Source organism: Eretmochelys imbricata, chromosome 11 (genome assembly GCF_965152235.1).
Source record: "Eretmochelys imbricata isolate rEreImb1 chromosome 11, rEreImb1.hap1, whole genome shotgun sequence".
In the NCBI taxonomy this organism is placed as follows: Eukaryota; Metazoa; Chordata; order Testudines; family Cheloniidae; genus Eretmochelys; species Eretmochelys imbricata.
In genome coordinates, this window is record NC_135582.1 from 10,926,080 (window position 1) to 10,953,787 (window position 27,708).

General features: G+C 43.3%; 1 protein-coding gene across 1 annotated transcript in view; it reads left to right on the forward strand.

The window, feature by feature from the left end:
* Window positions 1-27,708, forward strand: part of PDIA5 (protein disulfide isomerase family A member 5) — a 128,633-nt gene that overhangs the window by 64,916 nt on the left and 36,009 nt on the right. Inside the window, exons 11-12 of the mRNA XM_077829947.1 lie at window positions 3,826-3,962; window positions 25,807-25,877. Coding sequence (XP_077686073.1) covers window positions 3,826-3,962; window positions 25,807-25,877 — 208 coding nt within the window. The remainder of the gene's footprint in view (window positions 1-3,825; window positions 3,963-25,806; window positions 25,878-27,708) is intronic.

Here is a 27,708-nt window from a genome sequence, read left to right on the forward strand (position 1 = left end):
ATGCTGGTGGGGGGAAACAGTAATTTGATTTTTGGGGTCACGAAGCGTGCGGGGGAAGGATTGAGTCAGCCAGGGTAGTTGTTTTCCTTCAGGATAGGATTTAATAGTTTGTAGGATTCCAGCATCTTTCCTACTCCAGACTTCAGTTTCTTACTCTGGAGGCTTCTACCTCATCAATCTGCAGATATTTGACCTCTCTTATCTTTCTAATAGACACCCAGAGAGAGTGGACTGCTATCTTATTGAGCCTTAAGACATTTTTATGAGGATGTAGAGGAACCGCAGTCATACAGTCTCCCCCTGCACGCTGCGTGGTTAATACATTTGAAGCTATCCTGTACATCTAGTGCTGTAGCACTTCTGCAGCCTTTCCTATCCTGATGATACAATGCATCTGTCTTATTAATGGCATTGTATAAATGATCTTCAGTGATGTTGCCCACTCATGCTCCCCTCCCTAGTAACTACCACCAGGCCCAACTCCTCGCAACTGATTACTGAATCCATCTCTTCCTCTTTCTTTCTCTCTCTCTAACACTCGGTTCCTAAGCTCCGCTTTTTTCAGCTGCATTGGTCCAGATGCAAACTGTCTTAGTAGGTTCTTAGCTCCTCTCACTGGCTTCTTTTTACCTCCTGTTGGGCCCCACTCAGACACTCCACTGCCGAAATACAGTACTCCCCTCGTCCCTAGTTCTTCATTTAAATAGCCCTTGATAACCCTTCCAGACTTCTGTCATCCACTGTTTTTAGCCACTAGGTTTGCCTTGCCCCTTAACATGCCCCAGATGCTTAGATGAGATTTCAGCCAAGCACTGAGGTGTCTTCTCTGCTGCTATCTAGCCTTACTAACTTGCACACAGAATTTTAAGTGAGCCAGCCATGTGGAACTCCTTCTCCCTAATTTACTAATTAGGTCCTAAAATAGATTATATGGGCCTCCAACACTGCTTTCCTTATGTTCGTTATTTCCTTACGTTGCTATTGCTAATGATTTTTATTATTGCAGCATCTAAGACCCCCAATCATGAACTTGGACCCCATTTTGCTAGGCACTGTACAAACACAGAACACCAAGACAGTCTTTGTCCCAGAGAGCTGACAAGCTAAGCTAGTGCCTTCATTAATTAAACTGCCAGATCCTCTCGCAGACCAGGTAAAATTCTGCCCGTTAATGGGGAACAAAAACTCCCCATCAAAATTCTTAAAACCACCATGTGATTCTCTTAAAAAAAAAAAAAAAAAAAAAAAAATCCCTCTTTAAACCCTACTTCTGCCAGGACCTCACAAATCTCTCCCATCTAGCACTGTTTAGGCAAGTGGTTTTTCTAATAAACCCTTTGTTTTACAGTTACCTGAAGCTCCTCACCCACCGCCTCTCCTTTTGTCTGTTTTGACCTGCTGTTGGGCTCTCTCTACAAATTACGTTGTGAACTCTCTGGGCAGGCATTGTCATCTTCATTTGTCTGCACAGTGCCACACACAATTGGGCCCTGATTCTTGATTTGAGGTTCTTAGATACTACTAGGATCTAAAAAAAGGACATGGTGCATCCCAATTTACTATGTAATATTTGGTATTCTTGGGTCATACCTCTCCGTATATGTAGGCAAAATCCACTACCCTGTCTGTCTCTTTTTTACTGTTACTAAACCATCTTTTTGTCTAGAAATGACAGCAAGACAAGATAAATGAGTTATATCCTCCACTTCCCATTGCATGTGCCAGGCAGCTGAAACAGTAATGCATTTTAATCAAAAATAGCAATCTGCTTCCATCAGAGATGAGCCAGTTCTGAACTTTGCTAAAGTTTTTAAGGATGTTTGGTTCCATGTTTTTAATTCAGCTGGTTATAACATCAATAAAGTCTGGATCCAAATGTTCCTGTGTTTGTGTCTACCATATTATCAACAGCGTTTTAATAAATGTCAAATTAGTACCGCTCTTTGCATCTTCCAACTTCTGTCACTTTTCCTTCTTCCCATTACTCCATCATCTGCTGTCTCTTTACTGCCCATGCTTCCGCAGTGTCAAAGTTTGATTCAGACTCACAATTTATCAGACCACTCTGTTTTATTAGCAAAGCTGCTCTGCTAATACATTTAGAAGTGAGCCCCCCGAGTGGGGCTTGTGTCTTTTAATTTATACAGTTTTTTGGAGAACAAGTTACAGAGAAGTTACAGACAAAAGAAGAAAAAGATTTTAGTCACCACCCTTCGAGATCCCTGAGACCAGTCACGTATCTTCAATTACCTGCCACCCTTAACAATCTCCTTTAACAGCTTCCAGTTAACTTAACTAATTGCCCTTCACACCTTCCATTCTGATGCTTGCTTCTTAGACGTGCTGGCTCTATCTTAATTGCTTCTCCATTCAAAAGCTAACTGTCCCTACGTGTGCTCCCTCAGATACTTTGTAACATGTTTTGGCATGCCCTCTCATATACAATGTATCCAGCATGTCCCCTTATACAACGTTATACTTATACAATGTTATACTTCCACAGCAGCATTGTGGAGTGCACCACTGTTCTATGCAGCTGGGCTTTCAGTCTCAGTGGCATACGCTAGTCAGACATAACACCTGAGATGTTATTTCACGCTCTTCTAGCATTCCCCAGGCTGGACTGTATCTCACGTTCAAACTCTGTCTTCCGTAATCCAGCCACCAAAGCACTCGACCTGATGAGTCTGATTAAGTTGTACTCCTTTAATCTCTTTATCCAGTTTTCTAGTGGCATATTTACTGACCCACATGCCCTCTGTCTTAATGATGCTGGTTTTCATCTCATGACTGCTTAGCTGGTCACACTGCTGGTTTACTGTTTCCTCCAGGTCTTCTTTTGAGTATGCCCATATTGTTGTCTCATTTGCATATAGCAGCTTCTAACCTTTTTCCATTGGGATCTTCCTGCTGACTTAGTCACCAGTATGATAAACTGCCATCTGCCACCTTCTATCTCTTGTGTACATTTGTGGAGGGGAAGAAGGATAATCTCCAGGGTGAGGCATTGGACTGGAACTCATGAAATGTGGGTTCAGTTCCCAGCTCTGCCATAGGCTTTGTGTGTGTCCCTGAGCAGTCACATAGTCTCTGTGACTCCGGTTCAGCAGAGTTCGTAGGCATGTGCCTCACTCGAAGCAAATGAGCATCCCAGTGAAGTCTGTGGGACTTGTCACGTATTTGAGGTTAATATGTGTCAGAGTCCCTTGCTGAATCAGAGCATAAATGCCCAGTTGTAAGGTGCGCTGGTATTATCTCACAGAGGTGTTGAGGATAAATCCATAAGTATTTGGGAGCTACTCAGATGGGAGCCATAGATCACTAGAGACAGAGTCTTGGCACAAAGTCCTGAGACCACCCCCATCACTTTACCTCTGCATAGGAGTGCTAAATCCAGCAACCTGCGTTCTGAGGCTGTTTATTAGACTGGCTGTTTTACATTCGCCGCTTTCCTTTCATCTGCAATGGGGCTAATGCTGGGAGAATAGGTAGCATTCTGCTGAGCTGGCTAAAAAAGTAGTTTAAAAAAGTGCATTTTATATTCTAATGAAATAACAAAGCATTTCTGTTTATCTCCCTACTCTACCCCTTCTATTTTCACCATCTTTACGAGCTTCTGCTCATGATGGATTCCCCCCCCCCATCTAGTTTTCAGTGCTTATCAGCTCAGAGTGGAACCAATTACAGAACTCCATTTGGTGGGGTTAGTGTGTCGTGCGTTGGTGTTTGCACAATCAGATTGATTTCCTGCAATCTGGTTGGCTGAAATGATTGCTATTTAACACAGAAGAGCTTCCTCTCAGCTGTGTATGTTTTGTTTTATAGTCCCCAGCCACCTCAGCCACAGGCCCCGGAGACTCCCTGGGCAGATGAGGAGAATGCTGTTTATCATCTGACGGATGAAGACTTTGACAAGTTTATAAAGGAGCATTCGTCTGTACTAGTGATGTTCCACGCACCATGTGAGTTTGCATTTTCCATTCTGTAGTCTGATCCAAATTCCTGTTTATAAATAAGAAGAGCGTTATTTCCATCTCAGTCTCTCTCACACACACAATCTGAATGTCAAGATGCAGATTTTTTTAAAATGACCCTCCTAAAAGAAAATTGGCTTGAAATGTTCATAAGTTCAGAACACAGGTGAGGAGCTGGAGGTGACTTTTATTTTATTTTTTTTTACTGCAGTTGAAAAACTTAATGTGTTGAATATTATGGACACTCATTACTTTACAAAGCGGTCGCCTCATATTCAGCTCATCCCATGCCTTGTCCCACTTCCACTGCAGGGGATCTAGTGGATTGAGCATGTAACTGAGAGCCAGGTATTCCTGAGTCCTAATCCCATTGCCTCTAATTTTTCACTTTGCAGCCTTGAGCAAGTCACTGGTGCCTATCTGCCTCAGTTTCCCCAGTCTGCCAGAATAGAGACAACAGAAGTTGTGTTCTTCCCAGGGGTGTGGTGACAGCTGGTTAGTTTGTGTTGATAAAGGGCTTTGAAAACCTAAAGTGCTGTAGCATTGTTGGTATTTTAATGTTAATTATTTTTCTTAAAATAAATTGAGGTGGGTTGGATTACTTGAATTTTCATCTTGAGTAGGGCAAATGGAGGATCTTGCCTCAGATCATTGCCTTTGTGCTCCTTTTATGGACTCGTCCAAGCAGAATGCTCTAAAGTGACCATGAGAGAGTATTTGGAGCACATTTTAAGTTGACTCCTGAGGTTGGTGGTGCTTGATTGGCACATCTTGGGTTGTCTCGGAGGCTGTGAGCAGGCCTTGCCATGATGTTCCATGCTGTGTGTTATCTGCACGTTGAACTACTGAGAGGCACTCTATTTTGGTAGATCACTTGGTGCACAGTTGAAGACCACCCAGATACTTCTGCTAGTGGAGAATGTGGTAGCCTGCTTACTTAGTGGCATTCTGCGTCCAGTGCATATAACACTACTGTTATGCAGATTGCCCTGGCTGCCAATTTGTTTATGGGTGCAATTCAGGATCGTGATTTTAATCTATATAGCCCAGTATGGCGTAGCTCCTGTCTCTTCGTATGCACCTTCCTGGCAATTGCAGTCAGCTGGGATGTTCGCTCTGATGTACCTAGATTTGAACACCACGGAGGTTCTGGAGGCAGCGTGTTCTCAGTTAGCAGTCTTTGGCTGTAAGGTCGAAATCTTAGCCCTCTTGGGGGGTTCTTGGCTCAAGGGTTGAAAGCCTGGTACTAGCACTTAAATTCTGGCTCCATTCAAATCAATGGGAGTTTTGCTGTTGACTTCAATGGAGCCGGGATTTCAATCTAGAACGTTCTTTTCCAGCAAAATCCAAGTTGCAAGGCCTGTCTCTTTAAGGAGGCCACGTGGGTAACATTATCAAAAGAACCTGGGGCCCAGTTGTGCAGTCACTCTATTCCCATTGGTCCCTGTCAGTATTTGTCCCACCTGGCCTAACGTGGAGTAAAAAGCATGTTTACTCTTAGAATAAGTCCTTTTAAACAGAGCTTTTTTTTATTTGGGGCATAGAAGACGTGGTGTGTCTTGTTTACATCCAGAAAATTCCTACCAAAGATAGGTGTGTATACATGCAGAATCCAGCCTACAAAGATGTAAAAGATTCTCAGTCACAAAAATCCTCTCCAGGCATCAGCAGCAGAGGGTGGGCATGCAAACTAATTAACAACAGACAGCTATCCTAAACATTATCTCCATGATTAAAAGGTCTTCTCCAGGCACTTCTTAAATTTGCTAATGGAGTCACCTTACGAATATTAGGAGATAAATTACTCTAGCAGAACATGCAGTAAAGGCAAAGGACATCTCATCATTATTTGTTTTAACCTTGGGAAACTTAGAAGAAGTGAATGTGTCTTCGTTTAAAATACATACACATTGGTCTCAGAAGAGAGAAGACAAAAAATCGAAAGGACAGGAATTCTGGATATACTCTGTGCAAGCTCTTTTGGTAGAGGCAGAATTATGGCAGTGATGCTTTAACTATAGTTTCGTAGCTAGCCAAAGTACTAATAGACGTAGTATTAAGAGACCACAGGAAAACAGAAGTATTTTTTTAACGTTCTATTGAGCCAAACTCCACCATGATGTAATTCTGTAGTTCCATGGCATTTTGCCAGGGATATATTTGGCCAATTGTATCTCCTTAGCTACTAATGATAGAATCTGGTCCCCAGGGACTAATATCTTTAATCATGCTGATTTGCACCTTATTTCACAAGTAACCCCACTGAAGTAATTTGGACCATGGTGGAGTAAAGCGCTACTCAGCTAGAGTAATGGTATCAGAACAGAGTCTTCTGTGGCAAGTGCAGACCCATACTACTAGTGCAGTCCAGTGGGAGCAGGTGCATATATTGACCACCACTGGCAATACAGCTAACGCACCCAGTTAATGAACCTGTGCCTAGTCTGGGGATAAAAACTTAGATTTGCTTTGAAACTTGGTGCATAAGTGGGCAGGGAGGTGCACTGCTTCAAGTCACTAAGGGCTTGTCTACACTTGCAGCTGCACAGCTGTAGCACTTAGTGAAGCTGCTATGCATTGGCATAGGTACTCCACCTCCCTGAGAGCTGTGTTGGCGGGAGAAGCCCTCCTTTTGACATAACGCTGTCTGCAGCGAGGGTTAGGTCGGTAACTATGTCACTCAGGGATGTGGATTTTCTACACCCCTGAACAATCTAATTATACCAACATAAGTTTGTAGTGTAAGCCAGGACTAAGGTTAGGTTTTCATTTTTCGAGTTAGTTTAGGCACAGTGGAGGGTTTTTAACCTTCTAAAACAAATTGCATTGTAAAGCTCTCAAGAGGATGTTCAGCTAATCTGAAAATTTGGATGGGGGAACCGTAAATAACAGTCAGGTGCACTTTCATGGTGTGTGAATCTGAAGGCCACCTCTTAACCATCCAGGCAGGGCATGTATCATTGCATTCAAATGTTTTGATTCATTTCTGTAACTATTAGCTAACATGCCTTCAGCTTTGCCATGATCCTGGATTACTGTGATATACTTCTACCTTAATCCCTATATAAATCTTTGTATTGGTGTGACGGGGTCCCGGGGTACAACCTGGACTGTGGGATCACTGAGCCCTCTGTCCAACCAGGCTGGAGTATCCTTCTCTCACTGTGATGCTGTTGCCAAGCTACAAACCTCTGACAGGTGCTGCACTTACACAGACATTCACAAGCAGGGGGACATGAATGATCTTTCCGCCATTCATGGATCAACAAAAGAGAGGCTTCTGCTAATTCCCCCCAGCTCCCAGCCTTGCACCCCAGTACTGTACCGTCTTGCACTGGTCAGGAGGCTGACCACTGTAAGTTCATTACCCAGTCCGCCCCTGCCTCAATGCGGAGAGGACACACACTCGCCTTTGTAAACTAAGCTGAGATTTCCCAAGCACCCCAACCAAAACACACTGCTCTAGGTAAAATACAAAACAGATTTATTAACTACCGAAAGATAGATTTTAAATGACTATAAGTAGGAAGCATAGAGATCAAAGTTGGTTACTTAAGAAATAAAAAATAAATTCTCAGTCTGAGTTCTACAAACTAAACAGGATTTGAATCAAGGAATATCTCACCTTGATAGATGGTACAAACAGGTCACAGATCTTCAATACACAGGCTGAGACTATTTTTCAGCCTGGGACCACCCTCCCCCAGTTCAGTCTTTTGTCCTCCAGATGTGTTTCCAGGTGTTGAGTTGTGGGGGGGGAGAGACTGAATGATGATGTCACTTCCCTTCTTTTACAGTTTCTTCCAGCTTGCTGGAACCATCTTTTGCTGTGACGTGAGGGTCTGCCCCCATTGGTCAAGCAGTCTCCATTGTCTATGTGCTCTCTCTGAAAAGTCTTCTAGGTTTGCTGTTGGGAGAGTAGATTCCCTTTAATGGGCCGTCAGCACACGTCTGGCTACTCCATTGTTTTACCTGAAAGGCTGGTTGTGGGTGTTCCCAGCCTCACAACATATTTCAGTAACATGTACACCAATGCTTTATAGCCTCACATACAACGATAGCACATACAATCCAACAGAATATTAATGTTCAACAGAGTCAGACTTTTAAAATGATACCTCATAAGTCGTACTTTGTACAAAACATCTCATAATTATATGACAGTGGGGAATTTGCAGGTTCCAGGGTGCTGCTTTGAGCTATAGAGTGGCACAGTTGGAATCTGTTATCTCGAAAGAAATAGATATTTATTTATGTGAGTGGTGAGTTCCTTGTGGACTAAATCTGGCTGCACTTTGATTCTTCCATCTCAGTGTTGCACTGAAAGGGTGAAAACGTGCTTCATTTAAACAGACTTACATCTTCTCTTGTATTATTTCTCTTTGTTGTTCTGGCTGTTCCATGTTCCAGTGCTGATCATACAGAAATATGCTGTCCCAGAAGCCTTCCTCCTCACAGCAGGGGGTGTTTCATTCACAGTTCGTTAGCATGGGCCCGCACAGCTTTGCTTTGGAGCTGAATGGTTTCAGCCAGAGCTATTACTCTCACCTCCACACCATAATGTAAAGGCAACTGTGCAATTTATAATAGAGAAGGTCTGAAAAGTCCCAGAGTTAAGACTTTCAAGAATAGGAGCCTAAATTTAGGCTCCTGAATCCATATTTAGGAACCTACGAAAGGGGCCGGCCTTTCTGAAGCATCCAGCTGTTCCTGTTGACTGCAGAGCTGTGTGCTGAGCGCTTCTGAAAAATCTGTCCGGTTCATTTCGGTTCCTAACATGAAAATCTAGCCCATTAGGTCTAGACTGCTGGTAATATGTTACACTCCTAAGTTGTTGGGCACTTAAGTCAAGACCCAATGGGCTTCTAACTCCTTTAGGCACTTTTGAACATTTTACCCTGCATCTCTCTTGTGGCAAATAATTTGGTGAGGCACATGTGAAACAATTCCTAAAAAAAAAAAGGGTGGAGGGGTGGGGGAGAAATAATCACCAAACTAATGGAACTGGGGAATCTCTTGGACAATATTTCTCGAAGGATAATATAAGCTCCCCACATTTTTTCCTACACTTAATTATTCCCCCCCCACTGTATTTCCCTCCGAAGCACGAGCTCTATTAAGTCTCATACAATATAAGTCTGAGCCTCTGATAAGTCAATGGAAATGCTGCTAAAGGGCATTTAACGTCTTGAATTGAAATTAAAATCCATTCAGGAATGGATTTTAAAATCGCCTGTATCTCATGCGTAGGAGATACTGTTCATTACGTTTTCTTAACCCAGGTGACATTGGTAACATTTAAAATAATGTCACCATTCCCTTTACATCATGTAGAAATGATCTCTTGAGCGCTCGTCTCCTGGGGTGTATTAAGCAGTACAGATTCAGCAGCAAGTCCCAGTTGCTAGGGCAGTGAAAGTTGTTACTCCCTGATGGTGGTTTGGTGGCCTGGGCAGGGACTTAAGGCTGATTCCCTTCCCACACCCTGTCAGCTCTGATGAAGTCAGAACTGGTGGAAGTGAGAGGAGAATTGGACCAGCTGTTTTTAGGATTAAACAATGAAAAAAATATTATTACAACCACCTCTTCTAAGTCTCAAAGCCTAACTCACGTTAAACCCACTTCCAAGCAGATCACTCCTCTCTCCAGGGCTGACTCAGGCATATGATTAACCTGTTGCAGAGGACCTGGTGATTGCAAAGTCACTGTGGCTGCTGTTTCTCTGCCTTAGGAGCCATATTCTTCTTCCCATTCTGGTGAGCAGGGCAGATATGGAGTACTCTTCATATCTCCTGGATGTCAATATCCACAAAGATGCAGCTGGTGATGCACATCATCTCAGTTTAATCATAAACAGAAGGTCTGGTGAGAACAAATCTAGAGCTGGTAGAAATGTTTCCAGTTTTGGAACTTCATTGAGGTTTTATTGAAATTCCCTTTCCCCCTGTTTAGAAACACTTTCCTGGTGTGCTGTTCCCTTTATTCCTCCCCCAACCAGCTCTATAAATTACATGATAGAGGTTTTTTCAAGTAGGTGATTTAGCCACACAGTTCTTTTCACTTGTAGTGGGAGCTGTGTGGCAAAATCCCCCCAGTTGGCTCTGAAAAATCTCAGCCCATATTTTTCTTTTTAATCAGTGAAGCCCAAAATGTTTTGAGACGGGCTGTGCACGTGCACTCCGAATGCTGAGCAATTAACCCAATGTGAGCAAAGGGCTCAGAATCCTAAACACAGAGGAGTCTAGTGCTCTCCTGCTGACTTCAGTGGAGTTACTTCTGATTCTTACTGCGAGTGAAGAACTGGGACAATAGATTTCACTTCTTACTTTCAAAAACAAAAACTCAACCCCCCAAACAGATTTTAGAACTTTAAATGAATTAATAAATCTTCCTTCCGGTTCCCAGGGGCACTTGCTCTGGAGACTCCTTACAAAACAGCTGCCATGGTAGTTAGCTCTAATTGGTACCTCTCTGGCAGTTCCAGCAGAGGGGCCAAGGGTTGAAGAGGCTGGAGACTGGATTTACTGTGTAGCCTTAAAAGCAGTCCTTACAGGACAGGTTGAAGCTCATTAGCAGTGCAGTGTGAGCAGGCTTTATAAAATACAAACTCATCCCATTAATTTTTTTTTTATGGTACTCTGTGATTTGATCAGGACGAGCAGTACTAGGGCAGCGGTTTTGTTCTAAATTAGTGCAGTTTGGTGCACAGGTGAGGGAGCAAACAGATTTTTGTTTGTTAGATATTTTGTTAAGTTCTGTATGAAGAACAGGTGAAAAGGATCCTTCACTTCTTGAGGTGCACTTCATGTCTGTGCACTTGAGAACTTACTTTGAAAATCCTTCAAGGAGCATTCCCATGTTGGTCTCATGCGGTGGCGAAGTACAGAACTTCCATGTGGCAGTTGTCACCAGCATTAAATTCACTAATAAGGGCAAAATAGAGAGCAATGGGGAGACCTTTCCAAACTGTGTACATAACCCGTGGTGGGAAAGTGTGATCTTTTGTTCCCCTCTAGTGGCTGGCCTGCATAAGCAGTTGGAGTCCATTGCTACTTCCAGCTAGGAGGACTAGTCTGTTAGCTCCGATAGTAAAGATTCATTCTTTTTAGTTGTGAAGGTCTTGAGTTCACATCTCACTGTTGATCCAAATAGGATCAGTTAAATAAAGTGGTGCCTGATGGTGGCGTTCAAACACAGAGAGACCTCAGATACTTTGGCCATCAGGGGGTCAATTACAGAGGCATACTTTCTGCAGTGTAGGATGGGGAGTTTTTTACCTGGAGTTTATTTGCATTTCCTGTTTTCAGTCATTCATAGCTTTCAGAAAATGTGAACTCTGAGGCTGATGTTTTCCAGGCTTGGTTTCCCTCAGTCAGGGAAAGTCCCTTTTGAGTTTCCTGGTGAAATTCAGTCTTTGAAAATTGGATTTTACACACGAGTAATACATTTTACCAAGTATAACATTATTTAACTTCAATCACATGAGAGAGAGAAACGAAGATGTATTGTGCCTGGTACATTTGCCGCAGAGTAAAATAAATTACTGGAGTAAAATAATTGTTTGTAGTGAATGAGGCAGGCATTCACAAGAGCCTTGTCTCGTTGTCTGCATATCTTGTAAGAGGGCATCACTCCATGTACACTAGATAAGGGTACATATGAGCCCACTGACTGAAAAGGTGTGTGGCATGATGCACACTTCAGAAAGTATTCTCTGAGGGATTGAGCCACCTCCCATTGAAGTCAATGGAAAGGCTCCCATTGACGTCATTGAGAATTGGATAAAGCCTTGAACGAGGTAAGATTTCTCTGGACCATCACCTTATTTACTCTGCAACTTCTGCCTTGTACTGTGTCAATCCTGGGGGGTTGGGGGGGGGGTAGAAACAGGGCAGATCTCACAAGGCTCTGGAAAGGGGATGGGACTTTCTATGTATTTCAAAAGGGAAAAAAGGAAGAAGAAAAAGAGAACTTCCATCCATAAAACTTGTTTAAATAACATCATAAGAACATAAGAATGGCCATAGTGGGTAAGACCAATGGTCCATCTAGCCCAGGTTTCAGGCTTTCATGAGCGGCCGATGCCATATGCTTCAGAGGAAATGAATAGAACAGGGCAATTTATCTAGTGATCCATCCCCTGTCATCCAGTCCCAGCTTCTTGCAGTCAGAGGTTTAGGATGCCCAGACCATGGGGTTGCGTCCCTAAGCATCTTGGCTAATAGCCATTGAGGGACCTTTTCTCCCTGAGCTTATTTAATTATTTTTTTAACTCAGTTATACTTTTTGCCTCCACAATACCATCTGGCAACAAGTTCCACAGGTTGACTGTGTTGTGTGAAGAAGTACCTCCTTCTGTTTGTTTTAAACCTGCAGCCTGTTAATTTCATTGGGTCACCCCTGGTTCTTGTGTCATCTGAAAGGGTAAATAACACTTCCCTGTTCACTTTCTCCACACCAGTCATGATTTTATAGACCTCTATTATATCCCCCCTTAATCGTCTCTTTTCCAATATGAACAGTCCCAGTCTTTTTAATCTCTCCTCATATGGCAGCTGTTCCATCCCCCTCATCATTTGTGTTGCCCTTCTCTGTACTTTTTCCAGTTCTAATGTATCTTTTTTTTTTTTTTTTTGGAGATGGGGCGACTGGAACTGCATGTAATACTGAAGGTGTGGGCATACTATGGATTTATATAGTGACATTATGATATTTTCTGTCGTCTTATCTATCCTTTGTCTAATGGTTCCTAACACTGTTAGCTTTTTTGACTACCGCTGCACATTGAGCAGATGTTGTCAGAGAACTATCCACAGTGACTCCAAGATCTCTTTCTTGAGTGGTAACAGCTAATTTAGACCCCATCATTTTGTCTGTATAGTTGGGATTATGTTTTCCAGTGTGCATTACTTTGCATTTATCAACATTGAATTTCATCTGCTATTTTCTTGCCCAGTTCTGTGAGAGCTTCTTGTAACTCTTCAGCTTTGGACTTAACTATCTTGAGTGATTCTCAATCATCTGCAAACTTTGTGACCTCACTGTTTACTCTGTTTTCCAGCTCATTTATGAATATGTTGAACAGCACTGGTTCCAGTACAGATCCTTGGGAGACCCTTCTCTTTATCTCTATCCATGTGAAAACTGACCATTTATTCCTATTCTTTGTTTCCTATCTTTTAATCATTTGCTGATCCCTGAGAGGACCTTCCCTTTTATTCCATGATTGCCTAGCTTGCTTAAGAACCTTTGGTGTGGAACCTCGTCAAAGGCTGTCTGAAAGTCCAAATGCACTATATTGACTGGATCACCCTTATCCACATGTCTGTTGACCCCTTCGAAGAACTCCAATAGATTAGTGAGGCATAATTTTCCCTTTACAAAAGTCATGTTGACTCCTCTAAATTGCAAAGTGAAACACTCCTAAGTCTGGAAATGACAAAATTGCTTAAAGTTTGAATCATAATGCAAACGCACAAGGACACTCAGAAACTACGGTGGGGAGTGCTGATATAAGAAACTTATTGGTAGATGAAAGGGAAGCAAACATCTTAATTTTACCATTTCTTGACTTTTGAGTGCCTAACTACATAATAATATTAATGTCCTTTTCGAGCATTGCTTTTTATGGAATGTATACTAAAACGTTCCCTCTGGCAAATAATTCAGTATGTCAGCTTTCATCAATTTTTTTCATCTGAATTCTAAACCCCTGAGAAAGGTGCTACTGTATAGCAGAAGTTCGTAGACTCTCTTCTACTACAGTGTAAATGGTTCAGCTACAATCTTGGGCCCTTATCCTACTCTCAGTGAAGCCAGCTGAGGTTTTGCCACTGATTTCAGTAGGATCAGGATAGGCCCCCTTAGAAAATCCAAACAGTACATGAACAAAATGTTTCAAAGGGTGTTTATTTAGAAATATAAAGTGCTTGATATTGCAGAGTTTTTAAAAACCAACAACAAAAGAAATCCAAGGGAGCAGACTACACAGTAGACAATTCACTATTATATCCATCAAACTAATTACAGCACCAACTTTTAGTACAGCAGTTAGTCACATGCATTAGAACAGGCGTCCCTGAAAATGCAGTAATACCATTAACCTGTAAAATGAAAATCCTGCGATTGATTTTTTTGAGCTCTTGAAAAATGTAGGTGGGATTGTGGTGATAAAAAAAAAATCAATGCGAGTTTATAGCGATAGATCATGTAAATAAGAGTCAGAACATTGTAAAAATCCTAGCCACCAAGTTGTGCAGTAAAACTTGGGTGGCTAATCAAAAGGACCAGGGCATCAAAGACAGTCCATGGTCTCTCTTCTGTACGTAACCTTTATCAGTTGTATAATAGTAAGGGATTTATCTGTTGAGTGTTCCCAGGGCACACTGATGTGACTAGAGGAAGGTTTGTCCACTGTTAGGGATAGTCTGGGACTTAGACCCAGGTTTAATTTTCTGCTCTGCCACAAACTTTCTCTGTGTCCTTGGACAAGTCCCTCAACCTATCTGTGCCTTGGTTTCCCTTCTGTAAAATGAGGATAAGAGTACTTTCCTTACTTCCCGGGGGTCACAAGGATAAATACAGTCCAAAAGATTGCAAGGTGCTTAGATACTACAAAGGCACCAGAAAATCACCCCGGCTCCCAGCCTTGCACCCAAGAAATATACTGTCTTATAGGTCGAGATCCCCTTGCACAGTACAAGCTCATTAATAAGTCCGCCACTTCTACAAAGGAAAGTGGACATGAATGAGCCTTTGTAATCTGAAATGAGATTCCCCAACCGCTTCAACCAAAAACACGCTGTTTTAGATAAAATATAAAACAGATTTGTTAACTACAGAGATAGATTTTAAGCGATTATAAGTAGCAGACAGAGATCAAAATTGGTTACCTAAGAAATAAAAATAGAAATGCAGTCTAAATTCTGACTTTAACAAACTAAGTAAGATTTGAATTAAGGAGTCTGTCACCCTAACAGACGTTACAGGCAGCTCACAGTTCAGCTGGAAGGTCCTTCCAGCCAGGGACCAATCTCCCTAGTTCAAAGTCTGTCTTTCAGGTGTTGAGATTGGGGGAGAGAAGGAGGCGACAGGTCAAGTGATGATGTCATTGTCTCTCTTTTCTGTACTCTTCCAGCTGCTAGAAAGCTTGCTGTGACGTGGATTGCATACGTGCTTTCTCTGAGAAGCCTCTGTGATCGTGGATTCTTCTTGATGGGCTATTAACACCTGTCTGGCCAGCGATAACTGCTCCTTTGTTTCAGAGTAGCAGCCGTGTTAGTCTGTGTTCACAAAAAGCAAAGGAGTACTTGTGGCACCTTAGAGACTAACTAATTTATTTGAGCATAAGCTTTCGTGAGCTCACAAAAGCTTATGCTCAAATAAGTTTGTTAGTCTGTAAGGTGCCACAAGTACTCCTTTTCTTTTTGCTCCTTTGTTGCTACTGAAAGGCCAGCTGGGGGTGTCTCCCAGTCTCCTAACATATTTCAGTAATACATATAGCAATACCTCATAACTTCACATACAATTATAGTGCATACATTCCAACAGGCTATTAACGTTCAACAGATCAAGACTTTTAAAACGATACCTCACAAGGCATGTGTTTTACAAAACCTATCATAATCATCTAACATTGGTGAATAAGGGGGTTCCAGAGTGCTAATTTGAGGTACAGAGTGTCACAACCACCTTAAAGGGTTCAGAGCTATTTCATTTTTCTTGGCCTTGCTGCTGGGATAGACAATGAGGGTGTGTTTATGGTGATGGGTTTGGTGGTGGTAGTTGTGGTGGTGTTTTTTGGTGATGTTGAAACTTATCTCTAGCAGCCTTTGGTCATTGCAGGCCTGGGAGACTTCTTCTGGAAAAGAATCATGGTTTGTAGCCTTATTTTGCTTGCTTCTAATGACTGATTAGCCTATTAAACCATTTCTTACCGTTAAAGCAGCCATTTGTTTATTTCATTTTGAATGAATTCCCTCCCTTGCCCAGAATATAGAACCAATTAGCTTGATATACGGTGCAAAATTTCCAGTCATAAGGTCCCCTATAGTATCTGTGCCACATGATAGCTAAGAGTCTCTCATTGCTTTGATGCTAGAGCCACTCTCTGTTTTTTCTGGGCCTTGCATCATTTCCTCTAGACTGAATTTAAGAACAATCTCTGGTTAGATTAGACAAATCAGTGTGTGGGGGGGGGGGGGGGGGCAGGGAAGAGGTTGACTTTTTTGTTTGTTTAAGTTCATTTTCCTAAATACTGTGTGGTTTTGCTCAATTTTCTGTTGTCCTCTGCAAATAGGGAACTTGGCCTGCCAACCCTGTAAAGTAATAGGGAACTGACCATCAAAATGGTACCTTCTTCCTCCATGTATCTGCTCCCTAGGTGTTTGAGACATGTATTTACTAGTTTTGCTGACAAAAACCCTGTTAGCACTGGAGAGGATCTACAGCTGTAGAGGAATGATCTGGATTCTCTTTGACCTGCCATCCTGCCTACCATCTTTCTGCTGTAATCCTCTCAGAGGTTCCCATCAAACGGGGAATGGACCAGGTCAGTAGTTGGATGGGGCCACCTCCAAGGGATGACTTGGTGTTGGTGTTGTTCTTTCTTCTGACTTAGTAATGAACCAGTACCTCAATATGATGTTGGGGACAGTGTGTGGGGGAAGGTGATGGTTTCTGGAAGAGATATTTGACTGTTCACTTGTGGTTACTAAGTATCCCACAGCACTTTTTCTAATTGTGTGTGTGTGCGCACACAGGTGGAGTTCCCACCCTGCTCTGAATCTAAACAGAAAATACACAGTCCGCATAAAATTCCAACTTACCCCCTTCCTGGAGTTTGCCTTTGTTGGTAACAACACAAATCCAACATCACTCTAATTTCTCTCCAAGCTTGGCTTCTCTTAGAGTTTTCCCTTTAGGACCTCTGTGTCCCACACCCTAGTTCCCTCAGCCTCTGAGAGAGGATCCAGTCCCACTTACAGGGGTCAAACTGCTGACATCAGGATAACTCTGAGGAATGCCACATTTTCATACGGGTCCAGAACCTGTTGTCCTGCTACAGGATGTTAACCCTGATGTCCTGAGCAAACTGCATCTTGGATTATGATGTTCTGCTCCCTTAAACTCCCCTGGCAATTTCAGCAAGTTACATTACTTTTTGCTATCTGGCCTGAACTCTGTTTCTGTAGTGTTGTGTTGTAGCTAAATCCTAAATGAAGAATCTGTCCTGGTGCTGGTGGTATAACAGGTCAGGAAGAATACAACTTAACCTCCCCCCGAAGACAAGTTTGTGTTTGCAGGGCTGGCAGTTGTGGGGGGAATCATTTTATGACTTATGAACAAAGTGCATCTCAGAGGGAGAGAAGTTTGTGGTACCAACCTCTATCAACACTTCCCACAGATTGGGAATCTGTTTAATTTCCATGGGGTGCACCATGTGGCCTCAAAAAATTGAGACTAGGGATGTAGAGGCTCTGGCATAGCAAGATCAATGTCTGGAAGCTGCAGCAAGACAAATTCAGAATAGAAATAAGACACAATTTTTTTAACAAAAAGAAAAGGAGTACTTGTGGCACCTTAGAGACTAACCAATTTATTTGCGCAAAAGCTTTCGTGAGCTACAGCTCACTTCATCAGATGTATTCATGAAGTGAGCTGTAGCTCACGAAAGCTTATGCTCAAATAAATTGGTTAGTCTCTAAGGTGCCACAAGTACTCCTTTTCTTTTTGCGAATACAGACTAACATGGCTGCTACTCTAAAACCTGTCAAATTTTTTTAACAGTGAGGGTAATTGACCATTGGAACAACTTGCTGAGGGATGTGGTAGATTTCCATTGCTTGACGTCTTTAAATCAAGATTAGTTTGATAAGATAGGCTGTAGGTCAACCAGAAGCTTTGAGTTTGTTGCAGGAGTCACTTGGTGAAAGTACATGACCTGAGTTCTGCGGAAGGTTAGGCTAGATGATGATCATGCGCCCTTCTGGCTTAAACTCTATGAATGTGATCTGCAGAAGGAGCTCTGACTAAGCCTTCTCTTCCCCTAGTACCACCTCTGTGTTGAGCTGTCCTGACCAATGGGGTGGAATTTGTTACCTCCTTCTGCACTTGCCCCTCCCACTTGGGAGTTTTCGTTTGCCAGGATCTACCCTGGGTGAATTTAGCCCTGATGTTGTAACTGTGAAAATGGGTGAATGCACAAAGGATTTCTGACAGAAGCATTGAATAAAACTCTCTAGTTTTATCTGATTTCTTCCACATAAGACAGTGATCACCCGAGCCCATTTTTTTAAACGTAAGTCCGTTTAGCAAAACTTTTAGATTACCTTTCTAAAAACAATCATGAATCTTTCTGCTATCTGCAAGATTTTTGTGCCTTCAGGCGCACCGTAGTGCTCGTAAGAGGAAAGGAAATCCAATTCTTGACCTTCAGTTCAACTATATTTCCCCTCCTTCTGCGGCGATGATAATTTAGGGTATTTTAAAGTTTAGGGTATTAAAGCCAAAGCAGCAGTGGTGGCCACAGTCAGAGTTGCATACCATTCCAATCCCATGTTTTCAGTTGCTGAGAACTTAATAGAGTGCTACGCCTTGTTCGACCCTCTAGATCTGATGCGGCAGATGGCAATGCAATTCTTTCTTCTCTTTTGGACTTGATTCTGTAGCTCCTTCCTCCTTACGTGGATACTGCTCAGGAGTCACTTGAAGTGGAGCATTCAGAGGAACACTACTTGAAGAAGGAGGGGTTACTCACCCTGTGCAGTAACTGTAGTTCTCAGAGCTGTGTCGCGATGGGTGCTCCACTATTCACCCTCTTTCCCCTCTGCTTCAGAGTTTCCTTCTGAGACTTGGCGATGGAGAAGGAACTGGGGATGGTTTGGCCACATGGCCTGATAAAGCCTTGATCTGATAGACAGGATATGGGGCATATGTGCACATGAAGTGGAGCACCCATAGGGACACACATCTCTAAGAACTACACTCACTGCACAGGGCAAGTAACCTCTCTTTTCCCATTAGGTTAACAGAAATATTTGTAGTATGCAGCCATAGGGGAATGCAGAAATGGCACGTTCTAATGAATATTGATAAATGCTAATGTTGACTGAATAGCTTGTCAATAGAAGGAATTTAATAATGATTCTTTAGAATCTTTATTCACAATTTAATTGGTCTCTAGGGTTCTGCAAATCGGAAATTGCTTGTTCTCAATCAGCTGGAGGTTGGTGATGATCTTTATCTCTTGCTTGTCGTGTACCTGCCTTCTCTTGACAGCCTCAGACAATGCTGTGTGGAAATGAGAGGCTGTGACCAAAATAGTGATATTTATATAGCCTTAACTTGAGAGAAACTAACCGTAAATAAATGCCAAGGAGAAGCAGTGATATTTGTATTCTGGGGGCAGCAGTAAGACTGCCTATGCAGTTGCTTGGTTGTTGGATAATTGGTTTGCTGCATGTCTTCTATAGGCAGAACTGTGAGTTTTCAGGGGTAGAAATATATACATTTTTAGCAGTGGTTTTGAAAACAATTTGCTGCAATAGACTGTAGTTTTGTGTCTTTTTAATGGTACCAAGTGTCACGTATAATAAATAACAGTGCTGTTTATTTGTGGGAGGGAAGGAATTCTTTTTAGTTAAAGATCTACACTGCCATGTAAAAGGTCTAGATTCAGTTTCCATTCCTGATCTCTTGCTCTCTAGACCACAGGGTTGGGTTTACTGTGTAGGAGGGCGTGTATGTACGGAAGAGGGAGCAGAGTGCAGTACTGGGCATTGGTGAATTTGAGTTAAGACCTGCAGCATTGGAACAGACTAGTTATCCATCTGATTCATTATCCTGTAAAGCTTAGCATGTTCCCTGCTGGGCTTTTGGTCTTTTATTTTAATCTATTATTAGCTGAAGGCTAAAATTCAGGTACTTCCAATCTTTACAGGTAGAAAGCATTTTACTCCACTTGGAGATGAGTTTGATAATTGCAGCAGTTGTTGTGGAATATGAACGTTGCCATCTCTGTAGTGCATCCATGATTAATTTTTATTTTAAAGGCGAGATTGTTCCATCAGATAACCCACAGCTAATAACGGTGACTTAGATTTTTCATTACAGATCAGTTCAGCCAGGTGGCAGAATAGATCGTTTCATTGCATAAAAATTGTATGTTCATGTCTTCATTCAGTAATTCTCCTTTGCAGTGTGATGTCTGAACCATTCTGCTGTCTCTTATTTTCACTTGCTAAACGCTACTATTCTATTGTGGGAAGGAGCATGTTAGAGATCCAGATAAGAGTGTAGGGTGGCATTTTCAAATATATCAAAGTGGATCCAAAGTACCAGTCCCACTGAGAGCTAGTAGGATTTATGCTCCCAAGTCACTTAGGTATTTTTGAAAATCTCTTCCCTAGCCCTCAGATACTTCCAGTTTTCATCATAGCAAACAATGGGCCTCAGTCCATGCCGCATGACTCCAGTTTTACGGTGGTGAGCTACACTGGTATAAAGATGCAGTAACACAGTGGTGAATCAGGGCCAGTCTGTCCCTTAGCCCTATGGGGCCAAATCCTCAGGTGGCGTGAATTGGCTATTCCTGGGGGAATTCTGCACCAAAAAATTACAAATTCTGTGGTCAATATTTTAAAATTCTGCAAAATGCTGCATATTTTTATTTGTCAAAATAACACAATGTAGTCACACCAGTTTCAATTTTTTGGTAATTTATGTCAAAATATTTGTCAGCAAGTATTTCTGTAACAATACAGACAACAAAAAAATACAGGAAATGTTTTTTGACAAATAGATTCCTTACTAGGCAAATTAATACAGAACTTGGAGTAATAATTCATTTAAACCACAGTACAGAAACATATTTCCTGCACCCTTCAGAAGCAATGCAAAGGGGGAGTCCAGGGTAATGGAAGAGATGAGGGAGTGGGAAGTAATTGCTGGGAAGGAGCCTGGGGGGTGAACCTGGAGGGTTGAGGTTGGTGGGGGTGTGTGTGTGTGTGTGTGTGTGTGTGTGTGTGTGTGTGTAAGTAAATATGGAACCTTTTTTTGGGGAGGGTGGAGGGAGAATTGGGGAGCCTCCCCCATGCAAACCCTGGCTGACCCCTAGTCTCTCCCACTCAGTTAGGCACATCTGCCCTGTCCCCAAGTGTCCCTGCACCCCCACTGAGGCACCCCCTGTCCCCATGTATCTCTCTTTTTATTCCCACTCAGCTGTGCCATGTGTCCCTGTACCCTCCCCCCATCCCCCCGGTGTCCCGCCACCCCCACTCAGCCACCCTCAACCCCCCATCCCCATGTGTTCCAGCACCTCCACTCAGCCTCCCCTTGTTCCCATGTGTCCTTGTCCTCCTCTTTCCCCCCAGTGTCTCTAGATCCCCATTCATCCACCCATTATCCCCCATCCCCATGCATCTCTGCGCCCCCACTCAGCCACCCGTCTCCATGTAGCTCTGCACCCCCGCTCCATTCTGTACCCCTCAATAGCCCTTCTGAACCCTAGCCTGTGTGACCCTGCCAGGCAGGCCTTATAACCCTCTCTGTCTCCCCCTCCATATCCCAGGCCTCCTCACCTGGCTCCACAGGCTAGGCACTGTGATAAACTCAGCCTCTGCTCTCCCTATCGGTTGCTGACTGCTAGGAGTGGTGAGCCAGCTGCCTCTGTTCTGGCACCACAGCAGCCCCTGGTGGGAAAAAGGCGTAACTGCAGAACCTTTCTGTCAGAATGTATTTTCTGTGGGGGGAAAAAAAAATCTGTGGTACACATGAATTCTGCACTTGTGCAGTGGCACAGAATTCCCCCAAGAGCAATTGGCATGGCTCGTTTGGTTTCACTAGAGGCACATGGATTTACACCGGAGGAAGATCTGGCCCCTGAGGCTCTAAGGCAGGGGTTCTCGAATTTCAATGCACCGTGACCCTCCCTTCTGACAATGAAGTTACTATATGACCCCTGGGGTGGGGGGTGTCGGATCCCGAGCCCTGCCCCCCTGGGTGGGGTGAAAGGGATTCGCAGCACAAACCCCGCTGCCCTGGGTGGTGGTGGAACTCGGGGTTCAGTTTCAGCCGTGGGTCCCAGCAAGTCTAATGATTAAAATGGGGTCGCAACCCACATTGGGGTCCTGACCCACCATTTGAGAACTGCTGCTCTAAGGTGCTTTTATTCTATTTTGAAGAGAGCTCACAGAGCACCGTCCTGTTGCTGCATTATCACAAGAAGACTGAAACGTTGGTAATGGCATCTTCAAAGGTGGACCTCACAGCTGCCGCCGATTTAGGCATATGTCTGCAAAATTCTTCAGCGTGCTGTCTGTGATGAAAGCTCCCTCCTATACCTACAAGCCTGCTTGTTAGTTCTGTTTGTAACTGTGGTTTCCTGGACTGGAGCAGAACCTAGGTAGTATGGAAATGTTCAGTTGGTCACCGATGATGTAAGTCTCTTAGTAACCCATCCCTTTGTCGATATACTTCTACCTCTTCCAAATTAGTATCATCCCACCGGTTTGTATCTGAAAGTGCTTTCAACTGCTAGCAATTGGAATGTGCCAAGTTAGTCTTATCTGCCCGACAGTGGGGTTTTGGGTTCCTGATTGTTGCAGTTTTCATGCCCAATCCCTATGCTTTCTCTGCCCTGGAATGATACAGAGGACGTTGAACATCATGATTCTGGCTGTTGTCATTGAGCCTTCTGACTCCTGATTAACAGCAACTGCATTGGAGGAAGAAGTTGTTTATTCCCGTGGTTACTTAAGTCGGTTGAGAACATAAATTATAAATAAGGAAACTGGAACTCTGTTCATGCAGGTATTTTAAAACAATTAGCAAGGGCTTGTTTTACACAGTGTGTATAGTACTTGATTTTTTGTAGCTTTTTTTTAAAGTTTAGATCCCTCTCTCTTTTCAGTATGGAATATTAATAATTTACATTTGTTTTATGTATCACATTTCATTGCAGTGGCTCAAAGCATTTCACCTCTCTTAAGCCCTGCGGACTAGGTAAGATGTCTATTTAATAGGTGGAGGAAGCTCTGAGGCACAGAAATGTCAAGTCATTTGCCGAAGATGATTTTGCAAATCTATAGAGCCCAGGTCTGGTTTTCCAGCTGTGGGGTGAGAGTCACTAATTTTCACTTCCTCAGGAGTTCCTCTTATCCTGTGATATGAGTCTAAGGATACGTCTACATTGCAAAAAATAAACTCTGGCAGTGTCTCTCAGTGCCTGGGTCAACTGACTCACAGGGCTCGTGCGATGGGGCTAAAAACAGCAGTGTAGACATTCCTGCTCAGGCTGGAGACGGGGTTCTGAGCACCTCCCCCGTTACTGAGTGTGAGAGCCAGGGTCCAGCCCAAGCAGGAATGTTGATGGCTATTTTTAGTGCCATAGTGCGAGCCCAAGTCAGTTGACCCAGGCACTGAGACTGTCTACCTTGTGTGTGTGTGTGTTTTGCAGTGTACACATACCCTAAGGCTCCCAGTTATCCTTATTCTCACTTATCTACAGTCCTACTTTCTCCCGTGTCTCAGATGTTCCCAATAGCCCCAGCCAGGGGAGACGACGAAGGAGTTTTTGCAGCAGGTATCAAGACATCCTTGCACTTGATTGTGACCTCTCTTCCTCTTCTGGGACTGGATAGGTCACTTTCCTTGTGTTGTCTTGTGCTTTTAATGGCACCTCATGTCAATATACACGTAACACAAAAGTGCATCTGAGCTGTGATTCAAAGTTCTCTTTATTTACGGGGGGAGGGGATAACACAAAATGAATAAAGATCCCTACTCAGAAAAAGTTAAATCAATCAATCCAAGTCTAAGTCAGTGCGAACTGTCAATCCCTCCCAGAAAGCTGTGTGACTGCAGAATTTCTGCAGTGGCAAATAAATCATCACACAAGCTTTTTGCATACTCTTAGAAACGGGATGAGCGGTGACAGTGGTGCTAAGATAGTAACTCTTTAGGCTATTCCAACTTCTTTCTGAATAGAATTTCACCTCTTATTGGATCACATCTGGTTCCAAGCTCAGGGCTTCTGCTCTTCTAACTGCAAAAGCTTTTGTAGCTCCCCAAGGCAAGGAGTTTCAGTTGCAAGACCAACCTGATTCTGCCATTTTAATGGCTTTAAAACTTCATTTGTTTTACTCACATTGAAAGTGTCTCTTGGTATCAACTTTAGCAGTTGGGGCTGTACCTAATTGTTTCATAGATGTTACGCTATAATGTTGTGATTTAGGTCCTGTCTGTGATGGGCTTTGAACCTAATGTAACCACAGTTCCATCTGTAATGGGTGCAAACACGGGTGTCTGGCCAGGTTTTAACAACATGTTCAAGCTTAGGTCCATGACTGCTCTGGTTTTGACTCTTTCCTCCAGAATCCCTCCACTGGGCTTCAGCTGGCCCAGCTTCGTCTCAGTGCACTCTTTGACAATGGTTTAAAAATAGCCCCGGTGCTGCCTAGAAAACCACTTTTGCTGGAGCCTTACTGAAATGGACATCAAGCCCTGTTTTCAAATATGGTATTCAAAGCACAGTAAAGACAGGGCCTTTGAGTGCCTATTACAGCAAGAAGCAAAGGAGGAGAACAACACGACTGACAGCAACCTAGGGGGAAAATAAAGCACCTGTAGGGATTTGATTCCCACCAGGTATCTAAATGCAATACATCCCTTTTGCAGCACAGTACATTAACCGCCTTCAGGGTTTCTGCCCGTTTAAAGCTGTTGATAACCAGTTCTAGTGCTTTCAAGCTCTCGCCCCTTGACAAATGGTGGGCCAACCCTATTCTGCTTTTCCCCCGGCCAGAGGAAACCTACTCTGTGTTTGCCTGTTCTGGGGGGAATGGAAAGAGTTATGGGAGTGCAATGAAGTGGGCCATTCTGAAGGGTTGTATACAGGACTCCAACTACAAATGCCCAGGGCAGAGCTTTCATGTCCTGGCTGGGTGCTCAACCTGCATGGAGGTCTTGGAAGGGCTTGTACTGTTAAAAAGCAGCTTTAAACAAATTGCTTAGGTGTAAATGAGTTTGTCTGATCACCCGAACATAATGCGCCTTTGTACTATGTTATGATAATGATTCTTTAGGTGAGGCTTTTCATCTATTGATCTGAATGGCTCTGTGTTTGTACAGCACTTGGCAGAACTGGGTCCTGGGTCCATGAGTAGGGCTCCTGGGAGCTACAGTAATAAAATAATAAATAATAACTTCACACAGGAAGTACCTTTTATCTCCATTTTACAGGCCTTGCCTTCATTAAGAATATATGTGTTGGTGTAATTACATGGAAGTGATTAACCTGGTGCAAACTCCTAATGTAGGCTGGCTGCACCAGTATAAAGTGGGACTTGTATCACTGCAGTGTAATCCAGATTAAATTGCTAATTTAAAATGCACCAGCATAAGACAGATTTTAAATTGATGAAGTTACCCCAGTACATCATTTCCCTAAGTAGATTAGATAAGAATTTGAAAATTGAGGCAAGAGAGGTTGAGTGACTTGACCAAGGCTACACTGCATGTCAGTGGCTTGACAGCTACTGTGTGTTCTGTACTTCTGATTCATTTCCAGAATCCTGCAGAATGTGTCCATTGCATTTGTTTAAACAATCTAAATTCTAGTGACCATTTTGGAAATGATCCTAAATATTGCTGAAGTTTTAAAAATGAAACACGTTCTGAATTCGAGTAAATCTCCACTACATGGTTCTGGACATTGACAGTGGCTGGATGGGGCAATGACTAACCATGGAGTGATTCTTTGTTTTTAGTGAAGCTCTAAATCCAACTGCGAATATTGCGTAATGTAGAGTTTAATTTGGGTTTTCTCTGGCAGGGTGCGGGCACTGTAAGAAAATGAAGCCAGAGTATGAGACGGCCGCAGAGATGCTGCACGGAGCCAGTGATGTAAACTAATTTCCTTTATTTTCCCCTTTTCAAATAATCCATTATAAATACCAGAAGTAATATAAATGACTTTTTTCCATCCCTCCCTGCCACAATTTTAGCTGTTCTCATCCTCCCACAGGGCCCTCCATGATGTGCTTCCAAAGTACAGTCTCATCGGTAATGTATGAGCCTTGCCAAAGTGTTAGCAAGAACATTCTGTCTTGAGTGAAAACAAAATTGCCAAGTGATTATATATTCTGCTGTAGGGCCTTATTTATACACAATATGATCAAACCCAAATATAATGTGGAAATGTTTATTTTCCCATTAATTAAAGGCCTCATGCTAAATGCAAATTAAGAAGACGTGAGGTTTCGTTTATGGTGTGGATGTAAAAATTTAACAGACTTGTTTCTCCTCTTGCATACATTGATTTTACACTGGTGTCATTCCACTGTACATCAATGTAAATAAGAGGAGAATCTCAGGCCCAGTGATAATGATAATCACGGTTGTTGATTCAGCACCGTCATGGGACAGGCCGTACAGGAATGAAAGAGATGGTCATTGCAGTTTAGACACTCAATGCCTCGGAGACGGTGGTCTTGTCTCAAAGCACAGTTGGTCCTTCTTCAATAATGCTCCCTTCCATTGAAGCCCACCAAGCCCTTCCAAAGAAAGGAGAGTCAGTTAAGGGGGAATTTGAATGAAGAGTGGTTATTTGGCACAAGAGTGTATTGGAGTTGCAGGGGAAGACCTGAGGAGAGAAAGCATGAAGATGAGAATGGGAGGAAGACGTAAAAGGGGCATTTGGGAGGTTTTATGCGGAGGGGGGAGGAGGTAGGGGAATAGATGTAGGAGAGGATGATGCAGACACTTAAAAGTGAAATGGGGGCTTGAAGTTGATGCAGAATATGAGAAGAAGCCAGAGGAGGGCTTCAGAGAGTGTAGTGACATGGTTAGAGTGGTTAGTTTATCAGCAGCATTTGGTATTGATTGGAAGGGTGCAGGAGGAAGTATGGGAGGCCATATAGAAGAGGCAGGATTGCAGTACTGGAAGCAAGCACTGACCAAGGAATGGACAGTGAGTTAGTGGGAGGACTGGAGACAACAGGGTAGGTTTGTAGCAATGTCGTAAGGGAAAAAACAACTGCCTGCGGGTTAGGAGGAAAAGGCAGGGGAGCATCTTGGCACCATAATGACAGGTTGGGGAGGGGAGCAGGAAAGTGGAGTTTTCAACAACGGCGGACAGGAGATTTCAATGGGAGGGGTTTGGATCAGGAGCTCAGTTTGCTCCATGCTGCTTCTCAGTTGGTGGGAGGGCATCCAAGATGAGATGTGGGACTGGGCAAAAGGCAGGTGGGGTGGAGAGAGGGCTCTGAGGATGGGTAATTGAAGGGTAGAGACTGTATCAAGGTCACCCATATTTAATAATTTATGTGGCAAAGGGAAAATCCTGCTCCCCCATGTGGCCATGCATAACAATAGAACCAAGACAGTCCCACTGTGCTGGATGTGGGGATGAGAGTTGCGCAGGTGGGCCACCCTGGCACAGGGAGGGATGAGGCAGGACCAGAGGATCTGCTGATGCATGTGTCCTCCGGTCGTTGTCCTCAGCTCTCCTGTGGCCAGGGCATATGAAGGCTGTGGATGGCCTCTGAAGCCATTGGACTGAAGTAGCTTTGTCTGAACGGCTTCACAGCCACTCAGCCTGGAAGGGAGAATTCCTCCCATTTGTCCCCCCACCCCTGACTACAATACACCTGGTCAGTGTTCAGGTAGGCACCTGAAGCTGGGTGTGTGCATTAGGCTGAGCTGCAAGGTCTTACGTTACTTTGACTGTATGACC